Source organism: Lytechinus variegatus, chromosome 2, assembly GCF_018143015.1.
Source record: "Lytechinus variegatus isolate NC3 chromosome 2, Lvar_3.0, whole genome shotgun sequence".
Classification (NCBI taxonomy): Eukaryota; Metazoa; Echinodermata; class Echinoidea; order Temnopleuroida; family Toxopneustidae; genus Lytechinus; species Lytechinus variegatus.
In genome coordinates, this window is record NC_054741.1 from 441579 (window position 1) to 456475 (window position 14897).

At 36.5% G+C, this 14897-nt stretch overlaps 1 protein-coding gene across 3 annotated transcripts in view; it reads left to right on the plus strand.

The window, feature by feature from the left end:
* The window catches only part of LOC121407002 (amine oxidase [flavin-containing] B-like), a 36721-nt gene that overhangs the window by 20325 nt on the left and 1499 nt on the right, over positions 1–14897 (plus strand). For all 3 annotated transcript variants that reach the window (XR_005968858.1, XM_041597889.1, XM_041597888.1), the window contains exons 6-17: positions 718–913; positions 1804–1841; positions 2628–2691; positions 4815–4903; positions 7630–7713; positions 8105–8180; positions 9689–9770; positions 10145–10198; positions 11563–11620; positions 12192–12289; positions 12921–13032; positions 13558–13620. Coding sequence is in view for 2 of the 3 variants with exons in the window: in XM_041597889.1 (XP_041453823.1) it covers positions 718–913; positions 1804–1841; positions 2628–2691; positions 4815–4903; positions 7630–7713; positions 8105–8180; positions 9689–9770; positions 10145–10198; positions 11563–11620; positions 12192–12289; positions 12921–13032; positions 13558–13620 (1014 nt within the window). In the remaining variant the exon portion in view is untranslated. The remainder of the gene's footprint in view (positions 1–717; positions 914–1803; positions 1842–2627; positions 2692–4814; positions 4904–7629; positions 7714–8104; positions 8181–9688; positions 9771–10144; positions 10199–11562; positions 11621–12191; positions 12290–12920; positions 13033–13557; positions 13621–14897) is intronic.

The window sequence follows — 14897 nt, forward strand, 5'->3', positions numbered from 1 at the left end:
TACTACAAGCTCTACTTATTCTTTTACACTACTACTACTACTACTACTACTACTACTACTACTACTACTACTACTACTACTACTACTACTACTACTACTACTACTACTACTACTACTACTACTACTACTACTACTACTACTACTACTACTACTCCTACTTCTACTACTACTACTACTACTACTACTACTGCTGCTGCTGCTACTACTACGACTGCTGCTACTACTACTTCTGCTACTACTACTACTACTACTACTACTACTACTACTACTACTACTACTACTACTGCTACTGCTACTGCTGCTGCTGCTACTACTGCTGCTGCTACTACTGCTGCTGCTGCTGCTATACTACTACTTCTTCGATCCTCTACTACTACTACTACTACTGCTGCTGCTGCTGCTGCTGCTGCTACTTCTACTACTACTACTACTACTACTACTACTACTACTACTACTACTTCTACTTCTACTACTACTACTACTACTACTACTACTACTACTACTACTACTACTACTACTACTACTACTACTACTACTACTACTACTACTACTACTATTACGACTGCTGCTACTACTACTACTACTACTACTACTTCTACTACTACTACTACTACTACTACTACTACTACTGCTTCTGCTGCTGCTGCTGCTGCTACTACTACTATACCACCACTGCCACTTCTTCTACCTTTATCTCTCCTTTCTATGTTTGTTTAGATTCCGTTGGATCGTCCCTGGGACTTCCCTGAAGCCGCAGAATGGGATAGCATGACGGTGAAGGAATGGGCTGAGAAGACCTTCTGGTTCCAACTGACCAGAGATGTGCTCTATGTCCATTGTTCTGCTGAATTCTGTGCCGAGGCCAAGGATCTATCTCTCCTCTATTTCCTCTGGTACATTAAAGAAGGCGGTGGTAAGTTTGCTTTTATAGACTGGCAATCCCTAGGGCAGTATACGCCGTGGGGTATATAGGGGCGATCGGGTAATAGAGGATTTGGGTATGTAGGAGTTTCCTACCGCTCAGAAATATTTCAAACCATCTTTTTTTTGGGGGGGGTCACAAAATCACACAGATTTATTGCCCCAGGTGTTATAAAAAACAAAAAATACACAGATAAACTCATATAACAATTCAGTTCAATTCAACTTTATTTAATTCAAATATTAAAAACATTTTTCAACAAAGAATGCGAGCGTACAGCGCTAGCTGATACATTTTGACAATCTGACCTGAATAGGGATATTTTGATAACTTTATGGAATACAGGGAAATAATAGGTGCCTGACAAATCAAATTTTTCGAGCGCGCAGCGCAAGCAAAAAATGTTAATATTCAGACCATAAAAATTATTTTTTCAGAGCACTTTTAAATACCAATTTGTTAATCAAACAAAATAATAAAAGTTCGATTTCTGAGCTGAAATGTGTTTTGTATATTGACTCCAAAATTTGATATGTTAAGCTTCATATTGAGCAAAATATGTAAATCACCTAAGAGGCAATGCGAGTGCGAAGCCCGAGCGATATTTTTATATAGTGACATGAAAGATTAAAACAAATATATTTTCCAAGTCTTATGTTTCCCCTTCCTTTTTCTCCTCTCTTTTCTCTTCTTTCTTTCACATTTATTTCTATTTTTTGCTCCACCAATAGGAGGGCACAGGCCTCTCACCCCCTGGATCCGCATGTGTTTAGAGAGCTCTTTTTTGCCTCACTTTATCTTTGTTGAAAAAAAAAACGAGAGTCACCTCTGATTTTTGTTGACATTCATCATATGTTATTTTCTTCTTTAATCATTTTTAGGATATATGCGGCTGTCGGCTACTGACAATGGTGCTCAGGTTTGTTTATCTCTGATTTTTTTTTCTTATTCATGTAGATGTGGGTGATATGTGGATCAATCAAATCATGAGATATCAATAATAGGTAATTAATAGTATTGATAACAGATATAGGTGTAACCCATTGTGCACTCATTTTTTTCATGACACTAAAAGATAATAAGGGGTAACAAACGAGCAGGGGTCGTGTAACTGGGGACTAAAGGCTTCAGCTTTCACATTTTTCTTTTTAATGTACGTGTAAAAAAGTACAAATTACCAGGTGTTTTTTTTTTATTTGGCAAGGTCAGCCCCTACCTTTGACCCAGCCCCTCTCTCACCAATTCAAAACCGTTCCGCGGTCCCTATATATTGGACAGTTGACTTCATCATGAGTAATCATTCTCTGTTATCCCTCTGTACCTTTCTGTTTAGGTATTCCAGTTTCGGGGGGGGCACCTAATCGACGTGATAATCCTATTTTCTTGAACCTCGTATAAGCTGTCATTAAGATTAATAATAATGATAATATACTGATTTATATAGCGCAGAAACTATGTGCATATACTGCGCTGCAATTAAGAGCTAGTGAAATGCTTGAGAAAAAAAATAGAAAATGGGAAATAGTAATGTATGGGAATTATTTGAAGAGTTAGGATTTTAGTTTAACTTTGAACGTTTCTACTGATGGACATGATCTTATTACATGTGGAAAACCATTCCAGATTATATTCATCAAAGGGCAGATACGAGTGTGAACTCATCGGCTCATCCCCAGTATTAGTTAAACTTCCATTTTCTTTTCAGGAAAGAAAGTTCGTGGGCGGAAGTCAAAGAATTTGCCTCAATATAGCAGAACGTCTTGGGAGAGGTAAAACTTTTCACTTCTTGCATGTTAAATATGTGTCTTTATTGGTGGAAATTCCTTAGTTAAAGCGCTTTTCAAAAAAGAATAGCGAGTTGTGATTAAAAAAAGCAGAGTATTTTGTAGATTTACACTTGTGTTGCTGGGATGCGGATCCAGGACGGTGTTTCATGAAAGTTGTCAGCACTGACTAAATTGTCAGTGCTCACTGACTAAATTGTCAGTGCTGACAATTTTAGAGAAATCTTTGGTTTTGATTGGCTGAAAGGCACTGGCCTCTAGGCTCTGACTGATGGTAACTGTCGGAGAAAGACAGCTTGTCAGTGCTGACAACTTTCATAAAACGGTTCCGAGGTTTTGGTTTTACTGAGGCGTGGTAACTATAAAAAAATGACCAAAACAATCGATTCGACAGTTTGACTGTCCGTCTCCAAAATTATCGTATTGGGCATGTTGGGTCTAGTGGGTAAGGTCCGCGTATCACACGCTGCATGGAATCATGCTAGGTCTGCTGCTAATGGCCACTATCCAGGAGGAAGGGGGACCACCCATTTCGGTTTTTAGTAAAATTGATAGGGAGAAAAGAGGGGAAGACGGGAAAGAAATTTAAAAAAGACGAAGAAAAGTATCAAAAATAGAGGACTGGGCCAAAAACTGCATAACAATTTTTTATTAAACAAAATGCCGTGTTCGTTAAGTTTTCTTTGTTCTCATGACCATATAAAGATTGAGGAAAAAGTGAATAGAGGTAGAAGTTAAATGGATAGCCTACAAAGTGGATGTTAGAGAGTAGAGTATCTCTGACAGAAATGACTGTATAAGGAGAGGAGAAAAGACTAAGTTGTAGGCAAGTTTAGAGGCTTACGTAGAAACATGGACCTAAAATAATTGGTGTATGGTAAATGGCTGGCTTGAGTTGGAGAAGTGAGGGAGGTTGAGTTGGTGAGAGAAGGCCGGCTTGAGTTGGTGAGTTGTAGAGAAGGAGCAGATGAAAAGACTAGACGTTTCGGGCAGTTTGACTGTCCGTCTTCAGGCCGGACAACGGCCGAAGATAATAAAGGGGTTTTACGTACGGCACATTTTGGTGAAAGAACTGACTGTGCCTGCATATTTAAAAAAGTAAATAAATTATTTTTTATAATTAATGGTAAACCATATGAGTTTGGCCAATATGGTTTTAGGATATGATAGTCTTGTGCATTGACAGGGTATTTTGCATTTTTTCAATTCAATGAATAAATACAGACAACTAAGCGAATTCCAAGAAGTTACTGAAATGTGCCGCCAATTCCCTACAAATTTTGGTAAATTTACTCAAATGTGCAGTTATTACGACTCATTTTGGTAATTTACCAGAACGTATATAGTTACCAAAATGTGCCGTAACAAGGACCAATAGCGATTATAATGTATATTGATATACCTAAAATAATTTGTCAGATGATTTGTCAGACTTTGAATAAATCTGTTCATTCTCATTATACACGTTCATGTAAATATCATTACTGAAAGGTTTCCTCTCAGTTCAAATATGCGATACTCCGTAATCTTTAGGTTTTATTGAAGAGACAATAATAGTCTTTACTTCACGTAACTCTTTTCTTTATACTGCGTGCACTGTAAAAAAAAAATTATTAAAATTTTAACCAGTACCAGGGTAATTATGATTGTGTCCTACCAATTTGGGGCAGTATTTTACCCAATGGGGGAAGCATATTGTCCTAACCCTAACCCTTATCCAGTAAGGTTAAAATAATAATCAATTTCTCCTTCCCCTCCCCTTGTTGTGCAATTAATATGACGCAACTTTCTATAAGGAGTTAAACAGTCTTTAATATTGATAGGCTGTTGTCTGTATTTATGATAAATCATCGGGGCGCACTGTATGTTGCTCCTACCCTAAGGAGGTGCCGTGGCCGAGTGGTCTAAGGCGCCTGGCTAGACATAGAAAGTCCAGGATTCGATCCCCGGCTGCGGCACCTATTTCCGTGAGCAAGGCATTTAATCAACACTGCTCTTTTATCATGCTTTCAAATAAGTGGAAATGCTATAATGCAATATTGGTAACTAGGTTTGCGCTTGTTAAAAAAAAGATTTACTTCGACTCTGATATGTTTGTTTTCTTTCAGGTAATGTTTTACTGAGTAAACCAGTGTCTAGTATAGAACAGGATTCCGATGGAGTGAAGGTAACGACAATATCTGGAGATTCATTTAAGGTAAAGCTCAGAAATTGCGATTATTGTAGCTACTTGCCGTTTTGTCTCTTTATTTATATCCCTTTACATCCGTTTTATAACTGTTTTGTAGCCTCTGCAGTATTTTGAAAACTGCGATTTTTGTCCATTTAGTTTACTCCTCCGGTATTCATACGTGAAATGGCTACAAAGAACTAATTTTTACAGTCAATCAAAACCACTGATCAGAACAATATTTGCTAGTGGACAGATCAGTGATCAAAACCACTGATCTGAATATTATCTGCTAGTGACAGATCAGTGATCAAAACCACTGATCTTAATATTATCTGCTAGTGACAGATCAGTGATCAAAACCACTGATCTGAATATTATCTGCTAGTGGACAGATCAGTGATCAAAACCACTGATCTGAATATTATCTGCTAGTGGACAGATCAGTGATCAAAACCACTGATCTGAATATTATCTGCTAGTGACAGATCAGTGATCAAAACCACTGATCTTAATATTATCTGCTAGTGACAGATCAGTGATCAAAACCACTGATCTGAATATTATCTGCTAGTGACAGATCAGTGATCAAAACCACTGATCTGAATATTATCTGCTAGTGACAGATCAGTGATCAAAACCACTGATCTGAATATTATCTGCTAGTGACAGATCAGTGATCAAAACCACTGATCTGAATATTATCTGCTAGTGACAGATCAGTGATCAAAACCACTGATCTGAATATTATCTGCTAGTGGACAGATCAGTGATCAAAACCACTGATCTGAATATTATCTGCTAGTGACAGATCAGTGATCAAAACCACTGATCTGAATATTATCTGCTAGTGGACAGATCAGTGATCAAAACCACTGATCTGAATATTATCTGCTAGTGGACAGATCAGTGATCAAAACCACTGATCTGAATATTATCTGCTAGTGACAGATCAGTGATCAAAACCTGACTGAATATTATCTGCTAGTGACAGATCAGTGATCAAAACCACTGATCTGAATATTATCTGCTAGTGACAGATCAGTGATCAAAACCACTGATCTGAATATTATCTGCTAGTGACAGATCAGTGATCAAAACCACTGATCTGAATATTATCTGCTAGTGACAGATCAGTGATCAAAACCACTGATCTGAATATTATCTGCTAGTGACAGATCAGTGGTCAAACCCACCGATATGAACATTTTCAAGAGTGTAAAGATAAATAATCAAACCAAGTTGGCCATAATACAAATTGCAAACAAAAAAAAGGGAGTCAACTTAACACGTCGTTTCTTGTGGGCTCTTTATTGCGATTCACTCAATACCTCCAAATAATATGTTCGTTGGTAAGAAAATAAAATAAAAGGTTCATTATTCAAAACAAAATGTGGCATTATTCCAAAGTTAGATATTCCGAAGATTCATTAATGCGAAGAAAAAAATGGGTATGCTATTTAAAAGATTCTTTATTCGAGTCCTAAAATTAATCCTTATAATTATGACCAAATAAACTCGTCTGGATGCGCTGAATTCATCTTGTATGAATTTAGAACTAGTCTCCAGGCACAGACCCTTGGCTTTCGTAATATGCGTAATGTAAAGTCTGAAGAAGTAAGACTAGATTCACTATATACTGTGGCTGGCTATATTTGACACAGTCAGAGCCTTGGGGGTCTAGTCTTTACTCTAGACCTGTTATTGGTTAAAGTGTCAAATGTGAGTCTTCGCTTGCACACTACTTCCGGACTGCCGAGCAATCTGTACAACCAATGTTACTTCATTTTGAGACGAATGGACCTTCGAATGATGATGATGATAATAATAATAACAACAACAATAATGATCTTAATAATGCCCTAGTCTTTTGGCTTTACAATATTATTTCAATGATTTGAAAAGTAAAAGAACAAAATATGATAGAAAAATTATTTTTTAAAAATGACTGTAATTAGAGCTTCATTGAATATGTTTTTTTGTTTGTTCATTTTTCCATTATTTAAGTCTTTAATTTTGATCTGTACAAAGTGATATTAGTGATTGAACGAATGGATGCTGGAAAAAAATTCCACAGACGTGGAGCAAATCTTGCAAAGTACCTATCCCCAAAAATCTTGCTTTTTGTTAAGAAATTTTGATTTGCAGAACGAATGAACCTACTGGTAGTGTATGCCTGGATTGATTTAGAAAGATATTTTTGAAGCATCGGGCCATGGAGAGATTTGAAAGTTTGGAGATCAAATATTGATCTTTATGTGAAGATTGGGAGCCAGTGCAATGATTAATAATTGGTGTAATGTGGTGGTGTTTTTAGTGAGGGAAACCAGATGGTCTTTATAGAATTTCGAATTCTCTGCAGCTGTGAGATATCGTTTTCACGAATTCCATGAAGTAGGCTATCGCGACTTTCAAGAAGTGAACTAATGAATGCATGAATAATGAACCTCATTTCGAATTCGGTTTGACTAACTTTCGGGGTGTTAAACATTAGTCCTTTTTCATTTTCGGAATGCCGGATAAGCGATCATTTAACCAATGTTTTGCAGCGCTGACACCTTTGCGTGTCGACAATAATGTCGACATTAGGGAGTTTTGCTTCTTCCGCGATGTACAACGGATTCAAGAACGTAGAAAATGTATCATCAAATGTCCCTCATGACTAAGAAGTCTTTGTCGATCATTGGTGAATCAGAACAAAAATTGAATCAGCACAAAAGTTAACGGATGTTTCCAATTTCTTTCTCTTTCAGGCAAAGTATATAATAACGGCACTTCCTCCGGCGATGCTTTGTAAGATTAAATTCACGCCAAGTCTCCCAGCCCTCAGAAATCAGGTAACTAAAACAAAACGGAATTTATTATGAGACATAATAACGACAAAACGACAACACAATTATAACGATGGTGATAATGACGATGAAAATGATGATAATAATGATGATTATAACAGATAACAATAATGATGATAACGATGATGATGATGATGATAATGATGTGGTGGTGGTGGTGATGATGATGTGGTGGTGGTGGTTGTGGTGGTGATTATGATGGCGACGACGACGATGATGATGATGAGGTAGAGGAGGAGGAGAAAGACAAATAAAATTGATATATCAGAAAACGAAGTGCTCAAAGCGCACCAATTATCTTTTTATCATAATGTATTGTATTCATTTTGTAAAGCCATTCGATCACAATTTTGCTATTTTCCTCTTTTTTATAAAGCTGAATCAAAGATATCCAATGGGATCTGTGATCAAGACTATGATGTATTATAAACGCCCATTCTGGCGTGATCAAAGTGAGTGTGTCTTATTTTATTTCTTTTTCGTTTTCATACCAATCATATCAATAGTAATGATAATATTAATAACACAATTATTATAAATAGCGCTTATCAAATCATGATATAACGCCCCTGTCCTGTATGCGCTTCCAAAGGACTTAAATAATTAATAGCATGGCTTTAGTCCCGCAGCCCTTATCAGAGCGAAAGCATTTCAAGAAATAAATTCCAGCCAGGTTTACATTTACCTCATCTGGGTAAAGTGCAGCATCCAAACTGCTTACCGAAGGAATTAGAAAATTCTATCGATGGCGTCACTAGGGTGCCCCCCCTGAAGAGTCACAACTGATCCAGGGGACGTGCCCCCCCCCCTTGAGAAGCAAAATTCATAATTTGTAATGTAAAAATGCAATTAAAACAGATGTGTGCCCCCTCTTTTGAACTTGAAGACCTTTTTTTTTGCTTGTCAAATTTTTTTTGGGACGAAATAACCTCCAAAAAATTTGCCCCCCTTTTGGAAAATCCTGGGTACGCTGCTGGATGGTGTCCAATTATGTTTTTCAAGATTCGGGCATTATAAACTTTAATTGGCAACAATTCATTTGCGAGACAGTTCATGGAATGAGTGACTCTTATTGGTAATGATTTCTGATGTCAATGGTGGAATTTTCATCAGCATTAGAAAAAGAAGGGCGTGTGCAGTTTACTGATCATGATCTACTCTGATCATAGAGATATAATACGCTATATCTCTATGAATCTGATCTACTCTCGGGAATGGTAGGCAGCGCTTAGAAACATTTAGCGATATATTACTATTATTACTATTATAAATATTATCACCATTATTACTATTATTACTACTACTACTACTACTTCTACTACTACTACTACTACTACTACTACTACTACTACTACTACTACTACTACTACTACTACTACTACTACTACTCTACTACTACTACTTCTGCTACTACTACTACTACTACTACTACTACTACTACTACTACTACTACTACTTCTACTACTACTACTACTACTACTACTACTTCTACTACTACTACTACTACTACTACTACTACTACTTCTACTACTACTACTACTACTACTACTACTACTACTACTTCTACTACTACTACTACTACTACTACTACTACTACTACTACTACTACTACTACTACTACTACTTCTACTACTACTACTACTACTACTCTAGATCTAGCCGTTATTTTTGTTCGGAAAACCCTAAGCTCACTCATCCCACACAGTATACACATAGTGTCTTTAGTAAAAAGATTACTAAGGTCCAGATCTAGACTTATCAGGTTCATGATCATCACGCATCTTTTTTCAAATTTGATCTTCATCGAATAAACCAAACCACTTGATAATAAAGGCCTATGGGCGAATATTTGTGAGATGTCTTTTTGTACTGAGTTTTATTTGACATTTTAGTATTTAATTTAATCGATTACAAGCAGAACATGAAATACCATTAAAAGAATAATAATTTATCATTTCAGATTTTTCATGTAATATCTACGCAGACGGGATTATTTCAGCGACTCAAGACGACTGTTCGGAAGGCAGTAATGCTATTATAGGGTACATCCGTCCATCTCTTTTCATCTTTAACAGACAAAGAGGGCCAGTTTGTTTCATAAATTTCAAGATACAAGATATAAGATTATTTCATTTCCACCGCTGAAATTTTCATTTAATTCGGCTCTTACACAAAGAAAATTATTGCATGGTAGGCTTATATACAAATTTCACGAAATAGTTATCACGGTCGGTATTAATGGGCAAAATAATGACGTCACCCACTCACTATTTATTTCAAATTTTATCATCTTATTATTTGTTATCGTAAACGAAATAGATTGACTTAAAAAGATAATTCATTTATACCGTTATAATCAAGTAGACTATAAAGAAAAGTGAAAATATCTCGCTATTAATTTTGTCATCTGTTGCAGATTTATGACGGGTGATTCGGCAAGAGAACATTGTCATCTTACAAAAGAAGAAAGGTGAGTGATAAAATTTCTTTATTGTTTATTTCAGAAGAATTTAACTTTGAATATTGATCTTTTCACTAATATGGCATGCCTGGACTTTCAAAATAAGAAAGATATAAGAACAATATAATATCTACAGATATTGGATCATTGATTTAGATATTACTTTAAGCCTAATCTCACAAAATGATATTTCTTCTTCTCCTTTCGTCTTCTCTACAAGTACATACCACCGTCTGGCGTATTTCGAGCATATCTTATTCACGGACGCAGTTTGAGATGGCTGGAATTTTGAGAAAAAAAATCACAATCTTACAACAAAGCTTAAATATTTTCAATATATTTTTTTTTCATGATGTCCTTGAAGTCAATAAATATTTTAAAAATGTTGGTGTATTACAATCTGATTAGTGTTTCTTTTGTTCAGAACACACAAACTTCCTCATTTATTTTGGGAATGCCCCGTCACTCGTCGGTTTTTAGTTGATTTTGAAAAATGCATTCTTAAAAGTGCAATTAAGTTTTAGTTTGATATTCTATATGCTGAATGTTATATATTTTCTACTCGATGTTTTAAAGGTTATTTATCATTTTCCTCATTTCAAAAGAAATTAAAATACAAACCTGAAATAGAACGCATTATGAATGTACAAAAAAATTAAGTTAATTACAGAAATTGGTGTTTCCAGGCACATTTATTTAGATTTCTGGTTTTCTACATGTATAATATATGTGTTATGTATTACATGTATGTTGCATTTGAAAATATGATTTGTGCATGGAGTAAAAGTGAGTAAAGTCTTTCTCTGAAAAGAACACAAATTTTACGTCTGTTTATTTATGCTCTGAAGACGGTCTACCAAACTTTTACAACAATGTTCAAAGTGGTTAGTAGCATCGCAAATTGCTTGCTTTTTTTTGTTCGTTGTAATACATCGGGGTGGGTGGAAGGATAAGCGATGCATCGATACAGCGCACAAATTTGGCAAACTTCAGGCGTGTACGATATAGTGTAAGATAATGCAACAACAACAAAAAAAATCACAAAATGTCCTTTACGTCACCAAGAAGTGTTCAGCGATTTTGTTTATAGTTAGAATGGCGCTTTTAATATTGGGAATGATGAAGTACTGCCTGACTCAAATAGGCCTACATGAACACTTTGGGTTAATACATTATGTATGGAGTTGGAAAACTTTTTTTTTCTTACGGCTATTGAAAACTTTGAAATATACACGTTAAGTGAAATTGTGCACAAATCCAAATGTCCCACCCCCCAAAAAAACCTTATTGTCACTTCGTTCTCATATGTTTTGAAATATTTTAAGAAAAACATAGTAACTTTTACAAAACATTTATTCTTTATAACTATTCAGGAAAGATCTAATCGCCAAACAATATGCTGTACTGTTGAGAACTGACGAAGCACTTGAGGTATTGTATAATGCATATAGCCGCTGCTTTCGTGAGATTTTTGGTTCAGGGGGGGGGAGACAATCCTTACCCATGTGCATCTGTTCAAAATTCGGATTTCTAGGGGGGACACCACCCCCCCCCCCTTCACCATAATCGTCGCTGATAATAAAATGATGAAACTTGTTTTTAAATACAGTGCTTCCCACTAATAAGGACATCGAGAACTAGCATGTTATATCATTACTTAATGACAAGTATAATGGACAAAATTAGCTCTCATTTTGAAGCTTAGAATATTTTCATTTCATCTGATATCAATTAGATGAATTCTCGTTGAACGATGAGTAAGGAAAAATAACTTAAAAATGTATATTTAAAAAAAGTCACTTAGCGGGAGGTAGACCCTATTTGATTTTCAAACAGAAAATTACGGTACACACACAAAAATAACACACAAAAAAGTTTAATATCTGCTCTTTATTTTGATAACTCAGAAAAAGAAAATGTAGGTGAATGAGAATAAGGAAGGGGAGGAGAAGGAGAAAGGCATCTAAATAATTATCTCGTAATCTGTAATTTCTTTCATCAGCCAATATTCTATGTTGAGAAGAACTGGATGGAAGAGCCTTATATTGGTGGAGGATATGTAGGATACACTGCTCCAGGTGTTATAACAAAGTACTGCAAGTAAGAAAGAAATAATTTCATGCACTAGCCGATGTGACTTTGAAGTGTTTATTGAATTTTAATTATGTTGTCATGGAAAATATAGGAGACACATGATGATGATGATAAAAAACAAAATCCGCTGCACTCTTGAATTCCAGTTAGGGTGATTCACACCTAACAACCGTCGTAGGCAGGCACAGTTTTGGAATGTTGGGTAGAATTAGATACATTGTACTGTAGACAGGGTGGTCGAACCGTGTTACAGCTGAGGATGCAAAAGTGAAAGTCCAAAGCACGCAAAATTATAATACAGAATTTTTACATTTTTATTTTTATGTTAAGTTCAATGGTTTTATAGTGCTTTCTGATGCTTTTTAAAATATCTTGGAGTTGCATTTTTTTTATTTTTTCAAGTTGTTAAAATTATTGGAGGGGATCGATAAGTATGCCACCCCCCCAAAAAAAAAATGTCATGGGGTGGGATCGCACCTTCCTCCAGGGTAGACGCCTACGACTGTAGAGCACACCCCTTTGCCAGAAATTGTACATTACGGTTAGGCCTACCCTTTCATGAGTACCCCCGCCCTTTCCATTAACTTGTGATTTTTTAGAGAAATCTGCTCAATCAAACGGTCTCCTCATATTTTAGGGTTATTCGAGAGCCAATCGGTCGTCTTTTCTTTGCTGGTACCGAGACAGCTACAAAGTGGTCTGGATACATGGACGGGGCTGTCCAGGCAGGAGAGAGGGCTGCAAGAGAGGTAAGCCCAATGAAGATTAAAAAAAAGACTTTTATCATTTGAGCTTTAGAAGATGTCAAAAGGATTTAATTATCTAATTGAAAAGCAATCATGTAAATTATGATGTTCATAAATATTTTATTATGAAGGTTTATGTTTCATTTTTTTTCATTTAACCATACATGTATATTACTGAAAAACTAGGAGAATTGATTCTTCCCAATCTTTTTCTTCTCATGATTCCGATCTTTTCAGTTTGAAATCAAATCACCTTCGATTGATGTCACTATTCTCGTTTGCCTAGTTTAGTGTGGCGTGTTTAATTGTATTTTTGATAACTATTGTAGCATTTTTTACATTATAAAGTTTATGAAAAAAAAATCCTGTCAACTTTTGACCCCCCCCTCCCTCTCTGTCTTGTTCTGTCTCTCTCTCCCCCTCAATATCTCAAATTCTCTCTATCACTCTCTCTTTTTTTCTAATTCTCTCTCTATCTCTTTCTATCACTATCTCTTTTTTCTAACACTCTCTATATCTTTTCTCCAGGTTCTACATGCAATGGGTAAAGTCCGGAAAGATGAGATATGGCAAGAAGAGCCTGAATGTAAGGTAAAAGTCAGTTTCCTAAAGTCTTCTTTATTCACCCCCCCCCCTTCCCCATTTTCTTAATTCCTCATTCTCATACCTGGTTGTCATATATCCCAGCCCAGAAACATCTACACACTTACATTATATTTTCCCTTAATTCATGTTTGAGGGCAGGGGGATCCGGGATATTTCAAAAGGAGGCCGGGGAGCACATATAAAAAGGTTTTCGCCTAAAACTGAAGGTAAACTCCTCCGCGGAAAATTTTACAAGCACAAAAAATAGTTTTAAAAAAAATCCCAAAATAAATTTTAAAAAGTCATCAATTTAAAGAGGGGGACACAACACTTGAGAAATGCAGTATTTTTGCATTACAAATTTTGATTCTGGCTCTCCAAAGTGGGGGGGGGCATGGTCCGGCTGTGCCCCTACCCCCGAATCCGCCACTGTTTGAGGGGATCAAATTGTTCACGATGGATACTCATATCTTCTCTTTCTTCCTCACCCCACCCTTCCCCCATCTTCCCTTTCACTTCTCCCTTTGCCCCTTGTAAAACCATTAAATCGTCTCCTATGCCTCCTCGTGGTGCCACTCCCTCTGAAGAATAATCAGGAGTGAATATTTGAGATTGCCTTGAACACGGTTTTTAATCGATTGAAGGCATAATTGGAAATAGGATTTAGATATCTCAGGTTAACACCACAGTGCCGTCACAGTTTTTTTTTTCTACGGGGAGGGGTGTGCCATTCGGAAAAAGACAAAACTGATGGCGGTGTAGCACATAATGTACTACATATCTATATTAGATGTGAACATAGCAACACTAATACTAAGAACATGTCGCCCTTCTCAAATGCCCCCTCCCCCGCAGTTCCGGACCCATACATGAATATTCATGACTTGAGTCATGACTGTGGTCGTGTTAGCGTTCACGTATGTGCCACGAGTGAATCAGCACCCTCAACAAAATAATTACCAGTACCCTGGGCCTGGCCTTACGTAGGCCATAAACCTTAGATCTAGATCGATATCTAGATATAAAACACTTATCAAATTGCCATGAATGACAATACAAAAGCTAGAATAGTGCATTAACTTCTGATCTCAAATCTGGACCTGTTATGTCTAATGCCTGCTAAAAGGTCATGATTAACTTAGAACTGGTTGATTCCGAACTTTACACTGACTTACATTTTACCAGTATAAGCTTGGTAGCCTTGGTTAAAGGTCCGTAGCAATAGCGTACCTAAGGGGGGGGGGCAACTCAGGCAAGGGACGTATCACTGCCCCCCCCCCCCA